The sequence below is a fragment of the Ranitomeya imitator genome, chromosome 6 (assembly GCF_032444005.1).
Source record: "Ranitomeya imitator isolate aRanImi1 chromosome 6, aRanImi1.pri, whole genome shotgun sequence".
Taxonomy (NCBI): Eukaryota; Metazoa; Chordata; class Amphibia; order Anura; family Dendrobatidae; genus Ranitomeya; species Ranitomeya imitator.
This window is the reverse complement of record NC_091287.1, coordinates 109,285,922-109,306,221: the sequence shown is the minus strand read 5'-3', so window position 1 is coordinate 109,306,221 and position 20,300 is coordinate 109,285,922. Positions and strand designations below refer to the sequence as shown.

The 20,300-nt window shown below is 44.5% G+C and overlaps 2 protein-coding genes and 1 long non-coding RNA gene across 5 annotated transcripts in view; 2 read left to right on the top strand and 1 right to left on the bottom strand.

Moving 5' to 3' along the window:
- RARB (retinoic acid receptor beta) overlaps positions 1–20,300 on the bottom strand; it is a 985,731-nt gene that overhangs the window by 744,272 nt on the left and 221,159 nt on the right. The gene's annotated exons all lie outside the window — the stretch shown is intronic.
- On the top strand, positions 9,290–10,813 carry LOC138642078 (uncharacterized). Its single transcript, XM_069730002.1, has 2 exons — positions 9,290–9,738; positions 10,211–10,813. The coding sequence occupies exons 1-2, from the start codon at positions 9,319–9,321 to the stop codon at positions 10,727–10,729; spliced, it is 939 nt and encodes a 312-aa protein (XP_069586103.1). The 5' UTR covers positions 9,290–9,318; the 3' UTR covers positions 10,730–10,813.
- Positions 14,311–15,016, top strand: LOC138643593 (uncharacterized). The gene is made up of 3 exons (XR_011314201.1): positions 14,311–14,376; positions 14,453–14,533; positions 14,736–15,016. It is a non-coding gene; the product is annotated as an uncharacterized lncRNA (long non-coding RNA).

Here is a 20,300-nt window from a genome sequence, read left to right as displayed (position 1 = left end):
GCGCAAGTGTTAATATTGACTGACGCCTTCTGTACTGGCGTATACCGCTGCACACAGTGGCCATGCCTAGAGGATTCCTAGGGCCGGTGTTTGATTGACACCACTATCACAAAATAGATAACCCCACAAGTCATATTCATGTGTACAAATGGATTTAATGCGCCGTGTGCTTTATTCATCATAGTGCATAATGAATGGAATTGATCATGATTTACATATACACATGCACAGTTTTTTAGTGCTAGACTTGTCTTGCTGAGGACTTTAGAACTGGGAGCAGTAATTTGATCATGCATATTCTGACTGCCATCTCTAAGGCTGGAGTCACACACAATGCATAAAAAATCTGTCCGATTTTGTCTGCTGAGAATCGCACAAATGTTCTCCGTATGGTGATCCGTATCTCATCCGTGTGCAATGCCAGGATGCTTTTCTTTCTCATCCACATGTTGAGATTTTCTCATACACTTGCAAAATGAGCAAATAATGGCTGAGCCTTTCCTGTCACCTGCCCAATGCCTGAGAATTTCTCGCAAGTCACACGCATGGTCCGTGTGCTGTGCGATTTTTTTCTCACACCCATAGACTTTCATTGGCGAGTCTCAGCTGAGATACGTGGACAATCGCAGCATACTGCGATTTCACTCGCAGGCGTAATACGGACGAGAAAAAACCGTATGGTAGGAGCTGCCTCATAGATTAAAGGGAACCTGTCACCCCAAAAATCGCGGGTGAGGTAAGCCCACCGGCATCAGGGGCTTATCTACAGCATTCTGTAATGCTGTAGATAAGCCCCCGATGTTACCTGAAAAAGGAGAAAAAGACGTTATATTATACTCACCCAGGGGCGGTCCCGCTGCTGGTCAGGTCGGATGTGCGTCTCCGGTCCGCTGCGGCTCCTCCTATCTTCTTTCCATGACGTCCTCTTCTGATCTTCAGCCACGGCTCCGGCGCAGGCGTACTTTGCTCTGCCCTGTTGAGGGCAGACAAAGTACTGCAGTGCGCAGGCGCCGGGCCTCTGACCTTTCCGGCGCCTGCGCACTGCAGTACTATCCTCTGCCCTCAAGAGGGCAGAGCAAAGTACGCCTGCGCCGGAGCCGTGGCTGAAGATCAGAAGAGGACGTCATGGAAAGAAGATAGGAGGCGCCGCAGCGGACCGGAGACGCCCATCTGACCTGACCAGCAGCGGGACCGCCCCTGGGTGAGTATAATATAACGTCTTTTTCTCCTCTTTCAGGTAACATCAGGGGCTTATCTACAGCATTACAGAATGCTGCAGATAAGCCCCTGATGCCGGTGGGATTACCTCACCCGCGATTTTCGGGGTGACAGGTTCCCTTTAACATTGGTCTGAGTGCTATGCTATTTTTTATCGTATAGCACTCGTCCGTATTACATACTAGTGTGACTCTGGCCTAATTGGGAGCCTAATTGAAGCGGTCATGGAGATCCCCAATTAGGCAGCACTATGCCGTCACAGGTAGCCGCATTACTATCATTCTTGTTTTGATGCTAAAAAAAAAAAAGCGCAATAATATAATCTGCTATAAAGAGCTGGGTTACTTGCTGTGACTCCAGCCTTATACTTTTCCTCTGATTGTTCCTCTCCTGGTTTTGGCTTACAAATACTGAGGTAAAAAACGGATCAAATACTGAACGTGGCCTTATATCAGCTATGATCCCATGCTGTCCTGTCTGTATTCTCTTTTGCTTTCTCCCCTGCCAAGGAGCTGTGGTATGATCAGACCACGTTAATGCACAGTCAGACACAGACATTACACAGCAGGGGCACATACAGTTATATGAAAATTTTGGGCACTCCTATTAATCTTAAGCTCAATGTTTTATAAAAATTGTTTTTAATAACTGTTGGACACAGAAATGTTTCTGCCTTGAAATGAGGTTTATTGTACTAAGGCCGGCTTCACACTTGCGAGTTTTACGGACGTAAGAGCGCAGAAACTACGTCCGTAAAACTCGCAAAAAATACGGCATAATTATTCTCTATGCCCCTGCTCCTATCTGCCGTATTTTACTGATCAGTATTATACGGCTTTCTACGGCCTTACAAAATCGCAGCATGCTGCGTTTGTCACCGTACTGCGCAAGAAATACGCCAATGAAAGTCTATGGAAGCGTGAAAAATACAGATTTCACACGGACAAGCAGTGTGACTTGCGAGAAATACGCAGCGCTGTTAGAGAGAAAAGCCGGTAATTCAGTGCGGTGTACAGTAAAATCACACTGACAGCTTACAGTCCAATAGGTAGAATAAATGTGTACACATAGAATAGGTATATATATATATATGTCAGTGAGACACATATATGTATATATATTACTATTTATTCCAGCGCTATACAGCTTGAAAGCCGGTAATTCAATTACCGGCTTTTTCTTTCTCCTTCCTAAAACCCGACATGATTTGAGACATGGTTTACATACAGTAAACCATGTCTTCTCTCCATTTTTTTTGCAGATTCCACACTACTAATGTCAGTAGTGTGTATCTGCAAAATTTGGCCGTTCTAGCTCTTAAAATAAAGGGTTAAATGGCGGAAAAAATTGGCGTGGGCTCCCGCGCAATTTTCTCCGCCAGAGTAGTAAAGCCAGTGACTGAGGGCAGATATTAATAGCCTGGAGAGGGTCCATGGTTATTGGCCCCCCCCTGGCTAAAAATATCTGCCCCCAGCCACCCCAGAAAAGGCACATCTGGAAGATGCGCCTATTCTGGCACTTGGCCACTCTCTTCCCATTCCCGTGTAGCGGTGGGATATGGGGTAATGAAGGGTTAATGCCACCTTGCTATTGTAAGGTGACATTAAGCCTAATTAATAATGGAGAGGCGTCAATTATGACACCTATCCATTATTAATCCAATTGAATGAAAGGGTTAAATAAAACACAAACACATTATTTAAAATTATTTTAATGAAATAAAAACAATGGTTGTTGGAGTATTTTATTCTACGCCCAATCCAATCACTGAAGACCCTCGTTCTGTGAAAGAAAAAACATAATAAACCAACAATATACTTACCCTCCGCAGATCTGTAACATCCAACGATGTAAATCCTTCTGAAGGGGTTAAAACATTTTGCAGCAAGGAGCTTTGCTAATGCAGGCTGCTCCTCGCTGCAAAACCCCGGGGAATGAGTCTAAATATAGATCAATGAGCTATATTTAGCTTCATTTGCGGTGAGGCGCCCTCTGCTGGATGTTCATAGATCGTGGGAAATTTCCTAGAAAGCTCCCAGGCTTTCTAGGCAAGTTCCCACGATCTATAAACAGCCAGCAGAGGGCGCCTCACCGCAAATGAAGCTAAATATAGCTCATTGATCTATATTTAGACTCATTCCCCGGGGTTTTGCAGCGAGGAGCAGCCTGCATTAGCAAAGCTCCTTGCTGCAAAATGTTTTAACCCCTTCAGAAGGATTTACATCGTTGGACGTTACAGATCTGCAGAGGGTAAGTATATTGTTGGTTTATTATGTTTTTTCTTTCACAGAACGAGGGTCTTCAGTGATTGGATTGGGCGTAGAATAAAATACTCCAACAACCATTGTTTTTATTTCATTAAAATAATTTTAAATAATGTGTTTGTGTTTTATTTAACCCTTTCATTCAATTGGATTAATAATGGATAGGTGTCATAATTGACGCCTCTCCATTATTAATTAGGCTTAATGTCACCTTACAATAGCAAGGTGGCATTAACCCTTCATTACCCCATATCCCACCGCTACACGGGAATGGGAAGAGAGTGGCCAAGTGCCAGAATAGGCGCATCTTCCAGATGTGCCTTTTCTGGGGTGGCTGGGGGCAGATATTTTTAGCCAGGGGGGGGCCAATAACCATGAACCCTCTCCAGGCTATTAATATCTGCCCTCAGTCACTGGCTTTACTACTCTGGCGGAGAAAATTGCGCGGGAGCCCACGCCAATTTTTTCCGCCATTTAACCCTTTATTTTAAGAGCTAGAACGGCCAAATTTTGCAGATACACACTACTGACATTAGTAGTGTGGAATCTCCAAAAAAATGGAGAGAAGACATGGTTTACTGTATGTAAACCATGTCTCAAATCATGTCGGGTTTTAAGAAGGAGAAAGAAAAAGCCGGTAATTGAATTACCGGCTTTCAAGCTGTATAGCGCTGGAATAAATATTAATATATATACATATATGTGTCTAATGACATATATATATATATATATATATATATATATATATATAGACAGTATATATATATTTTTTTCTTTTTGGGACACATGGATCATTTCTATAGCGGTATGTTGGTTTTGCAAGCCTGCGAGAAAACCACGCAGTACGGATGACATACGGATTACATACGGAGGATGCCATGCGCAAAAAACGCTGACACACCCTGCCTACGGAGGAGCTACGGACCACTATTTTCGGGACATTTCAGCGTATTACGGCCGTAATATACGGACCGTATTTTCATACGCTGAGTGTGAAGCCGGCCTAACAGAAAATGTGCAATCTGCATTCAAACAAAATTTGACAGGTGCATAAGTATGGGCACCCTTATCATTTTCTTGTTTTAAATACTCCTACCTACTTTTTACTGACTTACTAAAGCACTTTTTTTGGTTTTCTTGAGGTTTGAACTTCATAGCCAGGTGTATGCAATCATGAGAAAAGCTACTTAACCCCTTCATGACCATGGGATTTTTCATTTTTCCGTGTTCGTTTTTCACTCCCCTCCTTACCAGAGCCATAACTTTTTTATTTTTCCGTCAATTTGGCCATGTGAGGGCTTATTTTTTGCGGGACGAGTTGTACTTTTGAATGACATCATTGGTTTTAGCATGTCGTGTACTAGAAAACGGGAAAAAAATTCCAAGTGCGGTGAAATTGCAAAAAAAGTGCAGTCCCACACTTGTTTTTTGTTTGGCTTTTTTGCTAGGTTTACTAAATGCTAAAACTGACCTGCCATTATGATTCTCCAGGTCATTACGAGTTCATAGACACCTAACATGACTAGGTTATTTTTTATCTAAGTGGTGAAAAAAAATTCCAAACTTTGCTTAAAAAAAAAAAAAATTGCGCCATTTTCCGATACTCGTAGCGTCTCCATTTTTCGTGATCTGGGGTCGGTTAAGGGCTTATTTTTTGCGTGCCGAGATGACATTTTTAATGATAGCATTTCGGTGCAGATACGTTCTTTTGATCGCCCGTTATTGCATTTTAATGCAATGTCGCGGCGACCAAAAAAACGTAATTCTGGTGTTTCAAATTTTTTTCCCGCTACGCTGTTTAGCGATCAGGTTAATGCTTTGTTTTAATTGATAGATCGGGCGATTCTGAGCGCGGCGATACCAAATATGTGTAGATTTGATATTTTTTTATTGATTTATTTTGATTGGGGCGAAAGGGGGGTGATTTAAACTTTTATATTTTTTTTATTTTTTTAACATTTTTTTCAACTTTTTTTTTTTACTTTTGCCATGCTTCAATAGCCTCCATGGGAGGCTAGAAGCAGGCACAACTCGATCACCTCTGCTACATAGCAGCGATCTGCTATGTAGCAGAAATGCAGGTGTGCTGTGAGCGCCGACCACAGGGTGGCGCTCACAGCCACCGGCGATCAGTAACCATAGAGGTCTCAAGGACCTCTATGGTTACAATGGAGACGCATCGCCAACCCCCGATCATGTGACGGGGGTCGGCGATGACGTCATTTCCGGTCGCCCGGCCGGAAGCGGTAGTTAAATGCCGCTGTCTGCGTTTGACACCGGCATTTAACTAGTTAATAGGTGCGGGCAGATCGCGATTCTGCCCGCGCCTATTACGGGCACATGTCAGCTGTTCAAAACAGCTGACATGTCCCGGCTTTGGTGCGGGCTCACCGCGGAGCCCTGCATCAAAGCAGGGGATCTGACCTTGGACGTACTATCCCGTCCAAGGTCAGAAAGGGGTTAAAGTGGCCACTTGCAAGTTGTTCTCCTGTTTGAATCTCCTCTGAAGAGTGACATCATGGGCTCCTCAAAACAACTGTCTAATGATCTGAAAACAAAGATTATTCAACATAGTTGTTCAGGGGAAGGATACAAAAAGCTGTCTCAGAGATTTAACCTGTCAATTTCCACTGTGAGGAACATAGTAAGGAAATGGAAGAACACAGGTACAGTTCTTGTTAAGGCCAGAAGTGGCAGGCCAAGAAAAACATCAGAAAGGCAGAGAAGAAGAATGGTGAGATCAGTCAAGGACAATCCTCAGACCACCTCCAGAGAGCTGCAGCATCAACTTGCTGCAGATGGTGTCACTGTGCACCGGTCAACTATACAACGCACTTTGCACAAGGAGAAGCTGTATGGGAGAGTGATGCGAAAGAAGCCGTTTCTGCAAGCACGCCATAAACAGAGTCAGCTGAGGTATGCAAAAGCACATTTGGAGAAGCCAATTTCTTTTTGGAAGAAGGTCGGGTGGACTGATGAAACCAAGATTGAGTTGGTTGGTCATACAAAAAGGCGTTATGCATGGCGGCCAAAAAACACAGCATTCCAAGAAAAACACTTGCTACCCACAGTAAAATTTGGTGGAGGTTCCATCATGCTTTGGGGCTGTGTGGCCAAGGCCAGCACCAGGAATCTTGTTAAAGTTGAGGTACGCATGGATTCCTCTCAGTATCAGCAGATTCTTTGACAATAATGTTCATGAATCAGTGACAAAGTTGAAGTTACGCAGAGGATGGATCTTTCAGCAAGACAATGATCCAAAACACCGCTCCAAATCTACTCAGGCATTCATGAAGAGGAACAATTACACTGTTCTGGAATGGCCATCCAAGTCCCCAGACCTGAATATCATTGAACATCTGTGGGATCATTTGAAGAGGGCTGTCCATGCTCGGCGACCATCAAACTTAACTGAACTGGAATTGTTTTGTAAAGAGGAATGGTCAAAAATACCTTCATCCAGGATCCAGGAACTCATTAAAAGCTACAGGAAGCGACTAGAGGCTGTTATTTTTGCAAAAGGAGGATCTACTAAATATTAATGTCACTTTTCTGGTGGGGTGCCCATACTTATGCACCTGTCAAATTTTGTTTGAATGCAGATTGCACATTTTCTGTTAGTACAATAAACCTCATTTCAAGGCAGAAACATTACTGTGTCCAACAGTTATTAGATATATGAAACTGAAATAGCTGTTGCAAAAAAAACAATTTTTATAAAACATTAAGCTTAAGATTAATAGGGGTGCTCAAACTTTTTCATATAACTGTATGTAAAATTATCTCAGCACAGGAACATTTTTTTAACACATCCAATCATGGAATATATATTAATTAACCCCTTCACCACTTGAAATTTTCCACCAAAATGGCCATGTGAGGGCTTCTTTTTTTGCGGGATGAGGTGTACTTTTGAACGACACCATTTAATTTACCATATAGTACTGGAAAACGGGAAAAAAATTCCAAGTGTGGTGATACTGCAAAAAAAAGTGCAATTCCACAATGTTTTTTTTTAAATTTATCTATCAAGTTCACTAAATGCTTAAACTGACATGCCATTATGATTCTCCAGGCCATTACGAGTTCATAGACACCAAACATGTCTAGTTTCGATTTTATTTAAGTGATTATAATAAAATCCAAAGTTTGTATAAATAAAATAAAATTAAAAAAAATACGGCACCATTTTTTCCAAGACCCGTAACGTCTCCATTTTCATGGTCTGGGGGCTCAGTGAGGGCTTATTTTTTATGCGCCGAGTGAGGTTCAAACAAAGGGGGTATAGTTGAAGGAGTATCTCATTTTTATACAAAACAGCAAGAACACCCCCTCAATACCACCGTTTGTATCGGAATAAAAACAAACAGAGAAAGGATGATAAACTCCGCTTTATAGCTGTGCATAACCACGAGCGGAATAATAGGAGAGCGATTCTCACAAAACATTGGTCCATACTCAAAACTGAACCCTCCTTGGGACCCTTTCTACCTGACTGCCCATTAATGACCTTGGAGGTCAAACAAATCTTAAGGGTACCGTCACACAGTGCAATTTTGATCGCTACGACGGCACGATTTGTGACGTTACATCGTCGCTTAATTATCGCTCCACTGCGGTCACACTTCACGATGTACGGCGCTGGAGCGATAATTTCATGACGTATTTGCGATGTAGAAGTCGTATGGGACAGTCGTACGGTCGTGTCACACAAGACGATTCAGAGCAAATTTTGCATAATCTGTGCGTGACGTTGTTCACTACGGGGCGTGTCGAGCTGCTAGCTATGTGCTGATAGGCCACAGGTTCTGTGCACACAATTGGTTGGAAAATTTGTCACCTGAGCGCTATTGTTTCCAAGCCACCTCACCGGTTTCAAAATTTCCTTTCTTCACTTTGTACTTGGACACTTGTTGGACTAGGACATCGGATTCAGTATTTCACAGAATATTCCACGCTTTGCACCGCAGCTTCGAGGTATGTTACACCGCTTGGGCATAGTGGATGGATCGATGTACTGTCGTCATGAGCGCTTCGTTCCGTCGCTGAAGCGATGCGGATGGTACGCTGTTGTGACTGGTTGTGACTGGTGGGCTAGAGCGTGGTAGATGGAACGCTGTTTGGTCGGCATGACCGCTTCGTTCCGCCGCTGAAGCGATGCGGATGGTACGCTGTTGTGACTGGTTGTGTCTGGTGAGCTATAGCGTGGCAGATGGTACAATGTATGGTCACCATGAGCGCTTTGTGTGGCTGCTGTATGGAAGCGGGCGGTACACTGTTCTGGGTTATGGTGGCCTATGGCGTGGCAGATGAAACAAGCGATGAGGATGTTACGCTGTTGTGACTGGTTGTGACTGGTTGTGACTGGTGGGCTAGAGCGTGGTAGATGGAACGCTGTTTGGTCGGCATGACCGCTTCGTTCCGCCGCTGAAGCGATGCGGATGGTACGCTGTTGTGACTGGTTGTGACTGGTTGTGACTGGTGGGCTAGAGCGTGGTAGATGGAACGCTGTTTGGTCGGCATGACCGCTTCGTTCCGCCGCTGAAGCGATGCGGATGGTACGCTGTTGTGACTGGTTGTGTCTGGTGAGCTACAGCGTGGCAGATGGTACAATGTATGGTCACCATGAGCGATTTGTGTGGCTGCTGTAGTGAAGCAGGCGGTACACTGTTTTGGGTTATGGTGGCCTATGGCGTGGCAGATGGAACAATGGATGGTAGGCATGAGCTCTTTGTGTGGCTGTTGTTGTTAAGCATTTGGCACACTGGCAAAAGTATTGTTTAAAGGACTCTTTGTCAACCGTGTAATTTTTTTTTTTTTTATAATTATTTTTCAGATGTCAAATCGTGTGGAATTCATCAGGGAATTCATCGAAATATACCAGTCTTTTTCCTGCCTCTGGAAAATCAAATCTCCAGAGTATTGTAACAGGGAAAAGAGGCAGGAGGGTTATTTAAAGCTCATTGAGCTTTACAATCGTCATGCACCAGAAGAGCCAGCAAACGAAGCGGTTATTAAAAAGAAAATTCAGGCGCTCCGCACGGTGTGGAGGAAGGAGCTTAACAAGGTTCTTCACACTACAAAGTCCGGGGCTTCCACCGAAGATGTTTATGTGCCAAAGCTTTGGTATTTTGAACATCTGAATTTTCTGAGGGACCAAGAGGTGCCACGGACTTCCACGTGTTTTCGCTTGTTGGCACCTGTGGAACAAATTGTTTCGGAGAACCACGCCGAGCAGGAGTCACAAGGGCAACAAGTAAGTAGCTCTTTGGACGAAAGTTCACCAATGTGTCCTATAATTACATAATTTTTCTCTGCATTTTATGTTTTATACTTCTGATTATCACATCAGTTTGAAGTTATTACAAAAACATGTCCACATAAGTAACCCTGTCGCAGTAAAGTATTATATGGGGAACATAATATGTATGAAATGGCGATATTTCTAAACCATACCATCTAAGCAATATAGAAAATAGTATCGCTTCAAGCTGCCGATGTACTCTTGTTGAGACTATTTAGACTATAAAATATTCATCAGGTTCCCCTAGCAGTCAGAACAGTGTAGTTAAAAGTATTAAATAAATGGGAAGGTTAAAGAATATTACTAAGCTTAAAATATATTACAACCTTTTTTTACCTACTACGAATATATAGTTTGGATGCGGTTATGGTGGTCAAACTTTTTGTTGCCAGGTTCGTAACTTGTTTTTTTTTTTTTCCCCCAGGATGACAGTGCGCAGGACAGTACACTGGACTGTTCACAGGACTGCATGACAACAGATTTGGCACCTGCCAGGACTCAATCGAGGCAAGGTCCAAGGAAACGGAAAGCCACCTCAGACGTTTCACATGAACTGTTGAGCCTTGCAAAAAAGGTGTTAACAAACAATGTTAGCCCTGCGTTGCAGGCGTTTGGACACTATGTTGTTGACAAACTGGCCAAAATGGACGACAGCCAAAGAACACTAGCGGAGCGTCTAATATTGGAAGCAGTAAACAAGGGTACAGATGGCGATTTGGACAAGCACACTCGTTTGGTCTATTCCCGGCCAATGCAGCGGACAGAGCCCTCATATTACAATGGTTGGTCACAGTGTCAGACACCAATGCGACACAATGTTCCCGTTTCCCACTTCGTCCAGCCACCCCCTAACCACTCCTACACGCCAATACCTTCACATATGGCTTCGCCCGTCAGGCACCAAAGTTATCAGCCGGAAGAATCGTCGTATCACAATTTGTGATTTCCTAACTTCTTTTACATTACTTTTTATTTTATTGTCTTGTTAAAATAATGTTTCAAATAAAAGCTTTTATTAGAAATTCTATCACGACTGTTTGATTGGTGTGTCTCGATCACAGCACTGTATGAGGGCACAAATTAACGTAACAAATTCATGTACAGTTAACTAATACAAAAAAAATGGAATCATAGTTTAACTAAATATTTTTAATGTAACAACCAAAAATGTATTATTGGCCCGCCTCCAACTGCTGGCACATGTCCCGAAGCTTCTGCAGCTCCTCCATTGCCACATTGTGCTGCTCCTGAATCCGCGCCATAGTGTGGATAAGCCTTTCTATGCCAGCTTCAAGATCCTCCTTGTTCACACTGACGACAGCTGTGGGTCAAAAAACATAACATTAATAACACTGTAGTCTCCCGATGTGTCTTTGCTTCTGTGAAGGAAAAAAGAAAAAAAAAACAGTCAGCATATAAGGCAATACTGACTTGGGGGGGGGGGGGGTGTTTGGGTTGGGGGTGAAAGAGTGGGCCTGCCACAAAATCAAAATAACTTTATTGTGGGAACCTACTAGGATGTTGAGGCACGGAGGGCACTTCGGGATCAGAGTCCATGTTGAATGCCTCGTGCTGTCGGCGGCGGCGCTGTCTCTTTGCCTCTGTGAAGGGAAAAAAAAAAAAGGTCTGTTAGCATATATGGCAACACTGGCTGCCGGGGGAGGGGGGGGGAAGAGGGGACCTGCAACTGAATCCAAATCACATAATTGTGGGAACCTACTAGGATCTGGAGGAGTTGACCCAGAGGGCACAGATCCAGAAGAGGCTGTGCGGGATGCCTCGTGGCGGCGGTGGTGCTGTGTCTTTGCCTCTGTGAAGGAAAAAAAAAAAAAAATTAAAAAAAAAAGGTCTGTTAGCATATATGGCAACACTGGCTGCCGGGGGAGGGCGGGGGGGGGAAGAGGGGACCTGCCACTGAATCCAAATCACATAATTGTGGGAACCTACTAGGATCTGGAGGAGTTGACCCGGAGGGCACAGATCCAGAAGAGGCTGTGCGGGATGCCTCGTGGCGGCGGCGGTGCTGTCTCTTTGCCTCTGTGAAGGAAAAAAAAAAGGTAGGTCTGCAGTTAGCTGTGCCACATAGTACTTTTCACCGTTCATACTGTCCCATAGCTGTGGCACATAGTGGCTCTGCAACGTTCAAACTGTCCCATAGCTGTGCCGCATAGTGGCTCTGCAACGTTCATACTGCCCCATAGCTGTGGCACATAGTGGCTCTGCAACGTTCAAACTGTCCCATAGCTGTGCCACATAGTGGCTCTGCAACGTTCAAGCTGTGGCACATAGTGGCTCTGCAACGTTCAAACTGTCCCATAGCTGTGCCACATAGTGGCTCTGCAACGTTCAAGCTGTGGCACATAGTGGCTCTGCAACGTTCATACTGCCCCATAGCTGTGGCACATAGTGGCTCTGCAACGTTCAAACTGTCCCATAGCTGTGCCACATAGTGGCTCTGCAACGTTCAAGCTGTGGCACATAGTGGCTCTGCAACGTTCAAACTGTCCCATAGCTGTGCCACATAGTGGCTCTGCAACGTTCAAGCTGTGGCACATAGTGGCTCTGCAACGTTCATACTGCCCCATAGCTGTGGCACATAGTGGCTCTGCAACGTTCAAACTGCCCCATAGCTGTGCCACATACTTTTGGGTACCTGCGTACTGATCTCTGCGAATCTCCTTGCGAAGCTCCTGCAGGCGCTCTGGGCTTTTGGACTTGAGATCGCCCCATTTTTTCACAATCTGGGCCTTGCTGCGAGTTATCCCAAACCGCTTCCTGAGGCCCTCAGACACCACACGGACAACTTCATCCTTGTGCTGGTTGCGGTGCAGCACCAGCCCAGTTGTCTCGTACTGCATCCGATCCATTGTTCCAATAAGGAACTTGAGCTCTGGGATGCCCATAGGAGGATCACGGCGACTGGCAGCCATTATCAAGATGTCAGGGAACCAAAACAAGCTAGCGCAGGCACGCCGGAACGCTGTAACGTCATCACGCCGTCATAGACCACGAGCGTACATTACGTGACGCTCCGACGTTAAATAACCATCCTTCGAACGGCATTTACTATGTGCGTTCATTCCGTACCGCTCAGCCGTCACAAATGTGACGCTGTCCATAAACGGCAACGCTATTGCGATGCCGATCTGGCGGCAGGACGGCGGAGTCAAGCTCCTCCTCTGGGCGTTGCTGTTCAGGGTCATTCCATCTAAAATGGCGGCGAGAATGCGTTCTGCTCCTCTGGGGCAGCCAGAGCTCCTTTTTTTTATTAGACAGATGGATGCCCTGGATTATGAGGGTCTGGAGAGCCGCCCTGCCCACCCACACATCCACAAGCGGTAAGTGCTTGGCCACATAGCCAGAATGATGGAGAGGAGGTTTGGCGTCTGCCGCAGTCAGCTTCAGCTGCGTAAAAAATGGGCTGACCTCCGCTATAAAACGCCACAAATGTTTGCTGAGTTGCGTGCGGAGGCAAGGCGAGGCAAGTACTAGTATGGGGGGATTGGGAGATGCACGCTGTCAGGAGGGGGGGGTTTGGGAGGGAGGCTTGTGCTCATGGTCGCCAACGTGACCTCAAATGCATTAAAACACATGCCCCGTTTTTGTAAAATTTAGTTATTTTCCAAGCAGAATATGCGTTGTCCGTGAGAAAACTTGTCGGGTTCCCTAATCTCAACCACCATCTTGAAATTATTATGATGTCCATTATTTTTAGTTTCTCAGTTTCCCAAAAATATTAACGGAGGAGGTTGGCCTACTGATGAAATAATACGTTTTCCAAAGACAGGAAGACCATTGAACACCAGAGCCCACAGACATGTCAGAGTATCGCACCCCTGTAAAGTGTGATCTCTATTTTATGTTTGAGTATATTGTAAGCTTTGATCTGCAGCACTCAACATTTGTGTGTAAACATTGTGATTCTTTACTTTAGGTGTAGAGAGACAGCGGCGGCAAGTGAGACCCACCATTGCCACCAGTACCCCATCTTCAGACACCAGTGGGAGCCCACAGTCTGGGACATCACGTCAGTTCACAATCATTGATTGCATTTTTTTTAACATCACACGGGACATAACAGGGTAGCTGAAATATTTGAAGACATTACAGACGCAATAATGACCCAGCGGCCTACCACGCCTCCACCATCTGTTGCGACCATGCACCCTCGCACCCCTGTGAAGTGTGATATAAATTTTATGTTTCAGTATATTGTTAGCTTTGATCTGCAGCACTCTACATGTGTTTTTAAAGATTGCGTTTGTTAACTTTATGTGTAGAGAGACAGCGGCGGCAACAGGTACCTGCCATTGCCAGCAGCACCACAGCATCCACCACCAGCGGGAGCCCACAGTCCATGACGTCACGTAAGTTAACAATCATAGATTACAGTTTTTCAACTGCATACGGGACATAAGAGGGTAGCGGAAATATTTGAATACATTACAGATGCAGTAATGACCCAGCGGCCTACCACGCCACCACCAGACAGCAGACGGCCTCGCACCCCTACAACACCCTCAACACCTCCCTTCCGACACTCCTCTTCCTCCCCCGGGTCGGCGGCATTCTCCCCAGAACATAACATACGTAAGTGACCAAAACAGCGAGCGCTTCCCAACGGCGTGTTCCATAGTTAACCAGATCTGTTATTATTTCCTTTAAGGTGCTGCAGCAGTGGCCAGATCGCTGGGGTGGGAAATTAGCAGCTCTGGTTCTGGCAATGAGGAACCGGCGTCCCTTCTCCGTAAGTATCAAGATAATACGAGTGGTTTTCTGCTGGATGTCACAATAGACAACTAAAACTGTAAAATTTAATAAAATTTACATCGCCCTGTGGTGCCAGACCAAATAGAAATTTACAACACACAAAATTTGGTCCTGCCCCAGAGGTCGAGATGTATTTTCAGCGGAATCAACGTTGGTTCTCCAACCTCTTCTATCCACAGAACCGCCCACCGTAAGAGAGCTCCTGGCGAGACAATTGCGCCTGGAGCGGACAGCAGCGCTCCTGCAGCAGACAGCAGCGCTCCTCCAGACTCAAGTAGAGCAGCAGGGCGTGACGCTGCGACACCTCTTGGGCCGTGGAAGGAGATAATTTTTTTTGGGGGGGGTTTATGTTATATTTTGTTGTTTAATAATTTAAAACCAAGAAATTGTTACAAAAAAAACCAAAAATCTTCGCATTCTTTCTTTAATGTTTACCAAGCTATAAGGGTTAACAGCACCATTTTATAGGCATCACATTTAAAGTTATTTAGAGAGGTTTATATGACAGCAAAGCAAAAAAAAATATTTTTTTATACGGCGCGATCCTGCCAGGGTACAGCTCCAGAACCATTAAAGTACTGACAGTATTTATCTCGACAGTCCCTTGCATCGTCTGCCTGTCTGCCAGATCCAAGTGCTTGAAGAGCTGTAAAATTATCAGGTTGTGTACGCCATTCCCCGGGCACAATATCTCCGGTTCTTGCGTCCACTGCATCAATAAACGAAGGAGGAGAATAGGAGCTCGTATCATGACGTCTCAGGAAATTATGGAGCACACAGCATGCCAAAACCACAAAGTCTATAGACGGCAGCTTCAAGTTGATAGCTGTGTGGAACACTCTAAACCGATTTGCCATAATCCCAAAGGCATTTTCAACCACACGACGGGCCCTCGACAACCGGTAATTAAAGATTCTGCGCTCCGGTGTGAGTGTTCTCTGTGCAAATGGCTTCAGCAAATGTGGATGAAGAGGGAAAGCTTCATCAGCGATGAAGACAAAATTTAGGTTTGCTTTTGTGTCTTCATTTAGTGGCAACAGCAGTTCATTGTTCCTCAAGCTTTCCCCAAATGAAGTGTGTTCAAAAACACCACCGTCGGAGACTCGACCATTCATGCCAACATCCACATCGACAAACTCATAGTTCGCATTGACAAGGGCCATGAGGATCACACTGAAATATCCTTTGTAGTTGAAAAAAAAGGATCCAGAGTTGGCTGGTTGCGTGATGCGCACATGCTTTCCATCTAATGCACCACCGCAGTTTGGAAACTGCCACAGCTCATCAAAATCGGAAGCAATCCTCTTCCAGTCATCCGCCGTCTTGGGAAACTGCAAGATGAGAAGGAAACATGTACAAATTAGGTCAAATATATTATGCACATACACTCTCATGTGGACATCCTACAGTGATTGAGGCGCAGTATGGATTAGTATAACAAAGTCAACAACCCTGAGTATGCAGGCAGCCATTTTATCAGATGGCTTCGGTGACTCAGAGGGGGTGCTAAACAATATATCTAAATTATATAATCAATAAAATTACGTTGGGAGCAGCAAATAAAAGAAGGGTGGCGCAGGGTTGGAGCAGCACATATCAGAATGGAGACGCAAAATGGTAGCAGCACATGTCAGACTGGAGGCGCAGGATCACAGCAGCACATGTCTGAATGGGGGCGCAGGATGGGAGCAGCACATGATAGGATGTAGAACATATACCAATAGAAATGCTCGCCATCAGGGCGTAGAACGGGTTCAATAGCTAGTATAATATATCGACATAACACAGCAGCCAAAAAAAATATAGTAGTACCTCCATATAATGCCTTAAGCTCTGCACAATGGCCTCGCATGTCTCCGGAATCACAACGCTCAGGAAAGGTCTGGAAACAGCGGCGGAAAACTGCAAATCCTGAAGAGACCTTCCTGTTGCCAGGAACCGCAGTGTCACCGCCAACCTTTCCTCCACGGGCACGGCTGCACGCATCGGCGTATCACGCCTTTGTATGAGTGGCGTAACAGCAGACAGTATTATTTTGAAGGATTCCTCGGACATCCGAAGGTAGTTTCGGAAATCATGAGGGTTATTGTCACGTAACTCTCTTATGAGACCCATGTGTGACAATGTGGATCTTTTCTGCAGCCAGCTCCGGGTCCACATGCGACGTTTTCGTTTAGGACGTCTCTCCTCTTGGAGACGTGCTGCCTCAAACACCAGGGCAGCAGCAACAACAGAACTCTCATCGGAAGTGAGCATAGTTCCTAAAAAGAAAACAAACGTACAATAAATACACGTGCTTACAAAACAATGTTCTGACCATTGATCTAATAACTATATATGTTACTACTGGTATTAAATGGGGCAGTCAACCATCTCGATCTGTAAAAGGATTAATTAATTGGGCCACGCTACAGCTGTGTACCTGAGGTTCTCAGGCCTACCCTACTCAAAGGAACAATCGACCACACTCCAGCGTTTATCCCCGTTGAAGCGCAACATATGCTACGCTGTAGCGTTATACATACCTTTTGCGGTAAAAGTCTAGTAGTTAAAAGTCCAGGGAATCCAGCGAATTTAGGAGTTCTGTTTACAGCACATGCTACAGAGAGAAATGAATAGCGCGCTCGAGAGCTCCGGTTTTATCCGCTGGGAACAATAGTCCTTTGTCGAATGAGCGCACAGTATTGTACCGCCCAATCAGCACACGGGAGGTGGAGAATTCAGCGCTCCTACGTAGCCAGCTCCTCCGCCCTTTACATCGTATACAATATCGTGCACACCTTTGTTACACCATGCGATCATGCCGCCACAGCGGGACACTAGACGACGAAAGAAAGTTTCAAACGATGTGCTACGACGTACGATTCACAGCGGGGTCCCTGATCGCAGGAGCGTGTCACACACTGCGATATCGTACCTATATCGCTCGAACGTCACAAATCGTGCCGTCGTAGCGATCAAAATTGCACTGTGTGACGGTACCCTAAGGATTTACTGGTCAACAGCCACTATGCCCCACCAACAGCAAACCCGTTTGGTTCAAGGAGACCATCTAAGGGATGTTATACCTGCGGCTACGGTCTTGCCCGCGCCAATATCCTTCGATGCACTTCTTTGTACTCAGCAAATGGTGACAAACATTTTCAGATTAAACAACATATATCAAGTAGTAGCATGAATGTAACCTACTTTGCTACGTGTAATTGCCCACTTATTTACATGGCACCTACCTCAAGAGAGTTCAGGGTAAGAGTGCAAGAGAATGTGTGGGATATTGGCGCGACCAAGACAGTGGCCGACCCCCCTAAACTTAAAACATTCCCCCGGCATTTCAGGGCCCACCACAACTGTGACCGTAAGGATTTATGGTTAGGGGCATAGATGTTATTCACACTGGTATCGGAGGTTGTAATATCAAGCAGCTCCTAGCACAGTGTGAAACAAAATGGATTATAACCTTGGGAACAATGACATTAAACAGCCCAAGAGAGTCACTTTGCTTCTTTTTTTATAAAGACTCCCCCTCTTGTCCTTCTTGATTGTGTCCACTAGATTCACAGCTTCTTAATCCCTATTACTATCTTAACAGATTTTTAATTTGTTCACGTTTTTTCCTTATTCTATTCCAGTTTACACACCAAAATGTAGTTTTCCCTCTCGACCTATAGGACTCTTCTATATTATGGTAAAGAAAACCTCAATCGGCAAGATATTATACAATATGAGGATCCATATATGTCCTAATGAAACCTCTTTTATATTTATTATTTATTTTAATTGCCCGGTTAATAAATTAACTCTCTTGGTAGAAATTATAAGATTTATATAAAAAGGTTCATCATTGTTATGATGTATTCATTGTCTGCTGATTCCTATGAAGACTATGGTGAGCATGCCCTCGTTCCCTGTGCTCGTGACGAGTTGCCCGCCATCTTAATGTTCTGTGCCCCTGATCGGGAGCCATAGTTATATCCACGCTCCCGCTCATGCGCACTTTCAACCTGATTGCCGGGTCACATGGGTGTGACGCAGCTGGTGAGGCGCTCATGTGACGACACACAGTAACCTCATTGGTTGGTTACCGATAACATGGTTTTCCATTACCCCAGTTAGAAAAAGTTTGTGGCAGGTAACACCACATAACTTCTCCTTCAGAAAGCTGTATGTACTGAACACGTGAAACGAACGTTGGGGTTATTGTTATCCGTTTTCTGGAGACAACCCGAACCTCCCTCTTATGTGTGGGTAAGATACCTTCCATTATTAATATTTTGACTACAATGTCTTTACTCAAACTATGTATTAGAAAGGTTTGTTGTGCCCCTCTGGACACTGACTATGGTGCAGAATAGAGTGTCCGGGCACCAATTTCAAAAGCTTTTTTTAAGTGTCTGAATGACCCATATACTGTAGCTATTTCACACGCTCATGCACAGAACTTTTCAGGGTGGTGCAAGATCCAAAAGATATTTCAAAGCTTTCAAGGAGAGGAAGAAATGTCAGCGCTCACCCAGTGTGCAGGTAAATCAGTCCAATTTTATTTTCTTTACATCCAGGACAATATCATAGAGTGTGGTAATGCTAATATTGCAAATGCAGGTGCCGGGATGTCAGAGAAAACCGTGAGACATGGCGGACAACGACTGCTTTCACACTTCTGTTAAAATCAGATCCATCAGTGTGTAATACCCTTAACGTCTGTGATTAACGTAGTGAATAGGAGAAGCTCTGTCATTTATATATTCATACGTGAAAATCACTGATGAAACCGATGACAAAAACTGAAACACTGACCAAACACTGATTACAATTGGATTGAAAGCACTGATGAAGCAGACCTTTTCTATAAATGTGAAAAATCACGGATGTCTGAAGGAGGCCTTAAAATCACCTAGTGCTATAGTACAGAATAGTATAAATTACTTGCCCAGGCTCCTCTGCATATGCATCTGTTCATGGGGAAATAAGATTGCACGCTGCAATGGAAAGCGTCTTGTGCAATAAAAAACTGCTCTGCTATAGGGGATGAATGATATATAATAATGACTAATACACTGATGTTAATAACAAACAATCTATACTTTTGCCCTAAAAAATACAAACTGAAAATGTGAACCCACAAAAATAGATATGGGAGGAAGCAAGATGAAAGTAAAAGAATTCCTCATGTTCAAGAAGAAAACATGTCAGGCATGACAAACTCAGCCCGAAAACCGATTGAACTATAAAGGAAAAGTAACATGGTAACAATGAGATGGATTATTTCCCATCTTTCAGCTGAGTATCCAACCACTAGAATGCACAGCAAATATGACCCCATTAGACCAAGCTGTGACGGGAGATTTGCATCAGTTTCTCAAGTGAAATGATGTGTGGAACATTATTCGTCAAAGCGAACAGAAACAAAATAAAATCCTGTGTAAGAAACACAGATGAAATTTTAACATCACAGCAAAGTTTAAGTTCTCCAGAAGTGCTCAGGAACATTAATGAACTGTAATAAGTATATCTGAGGCGACTTCTGCTTTGTAGACTTAAAATGCTGGGTAAGAGCGCAGCCCCCATGACGGAGACCCTACCAACCCCAATGTAGTCAATAAGGTCTATCAGGTGCCCCTGGTGTCATCATGTGTTGGTTCCGTATCTATATCGAGAATATGGAAGATGCAAAATGCCATTTTTGTTTTTGGAATGCACCGCTCATCCATCTGATACCAGAAGTGTGTTTTCCCATCATTTAAGCT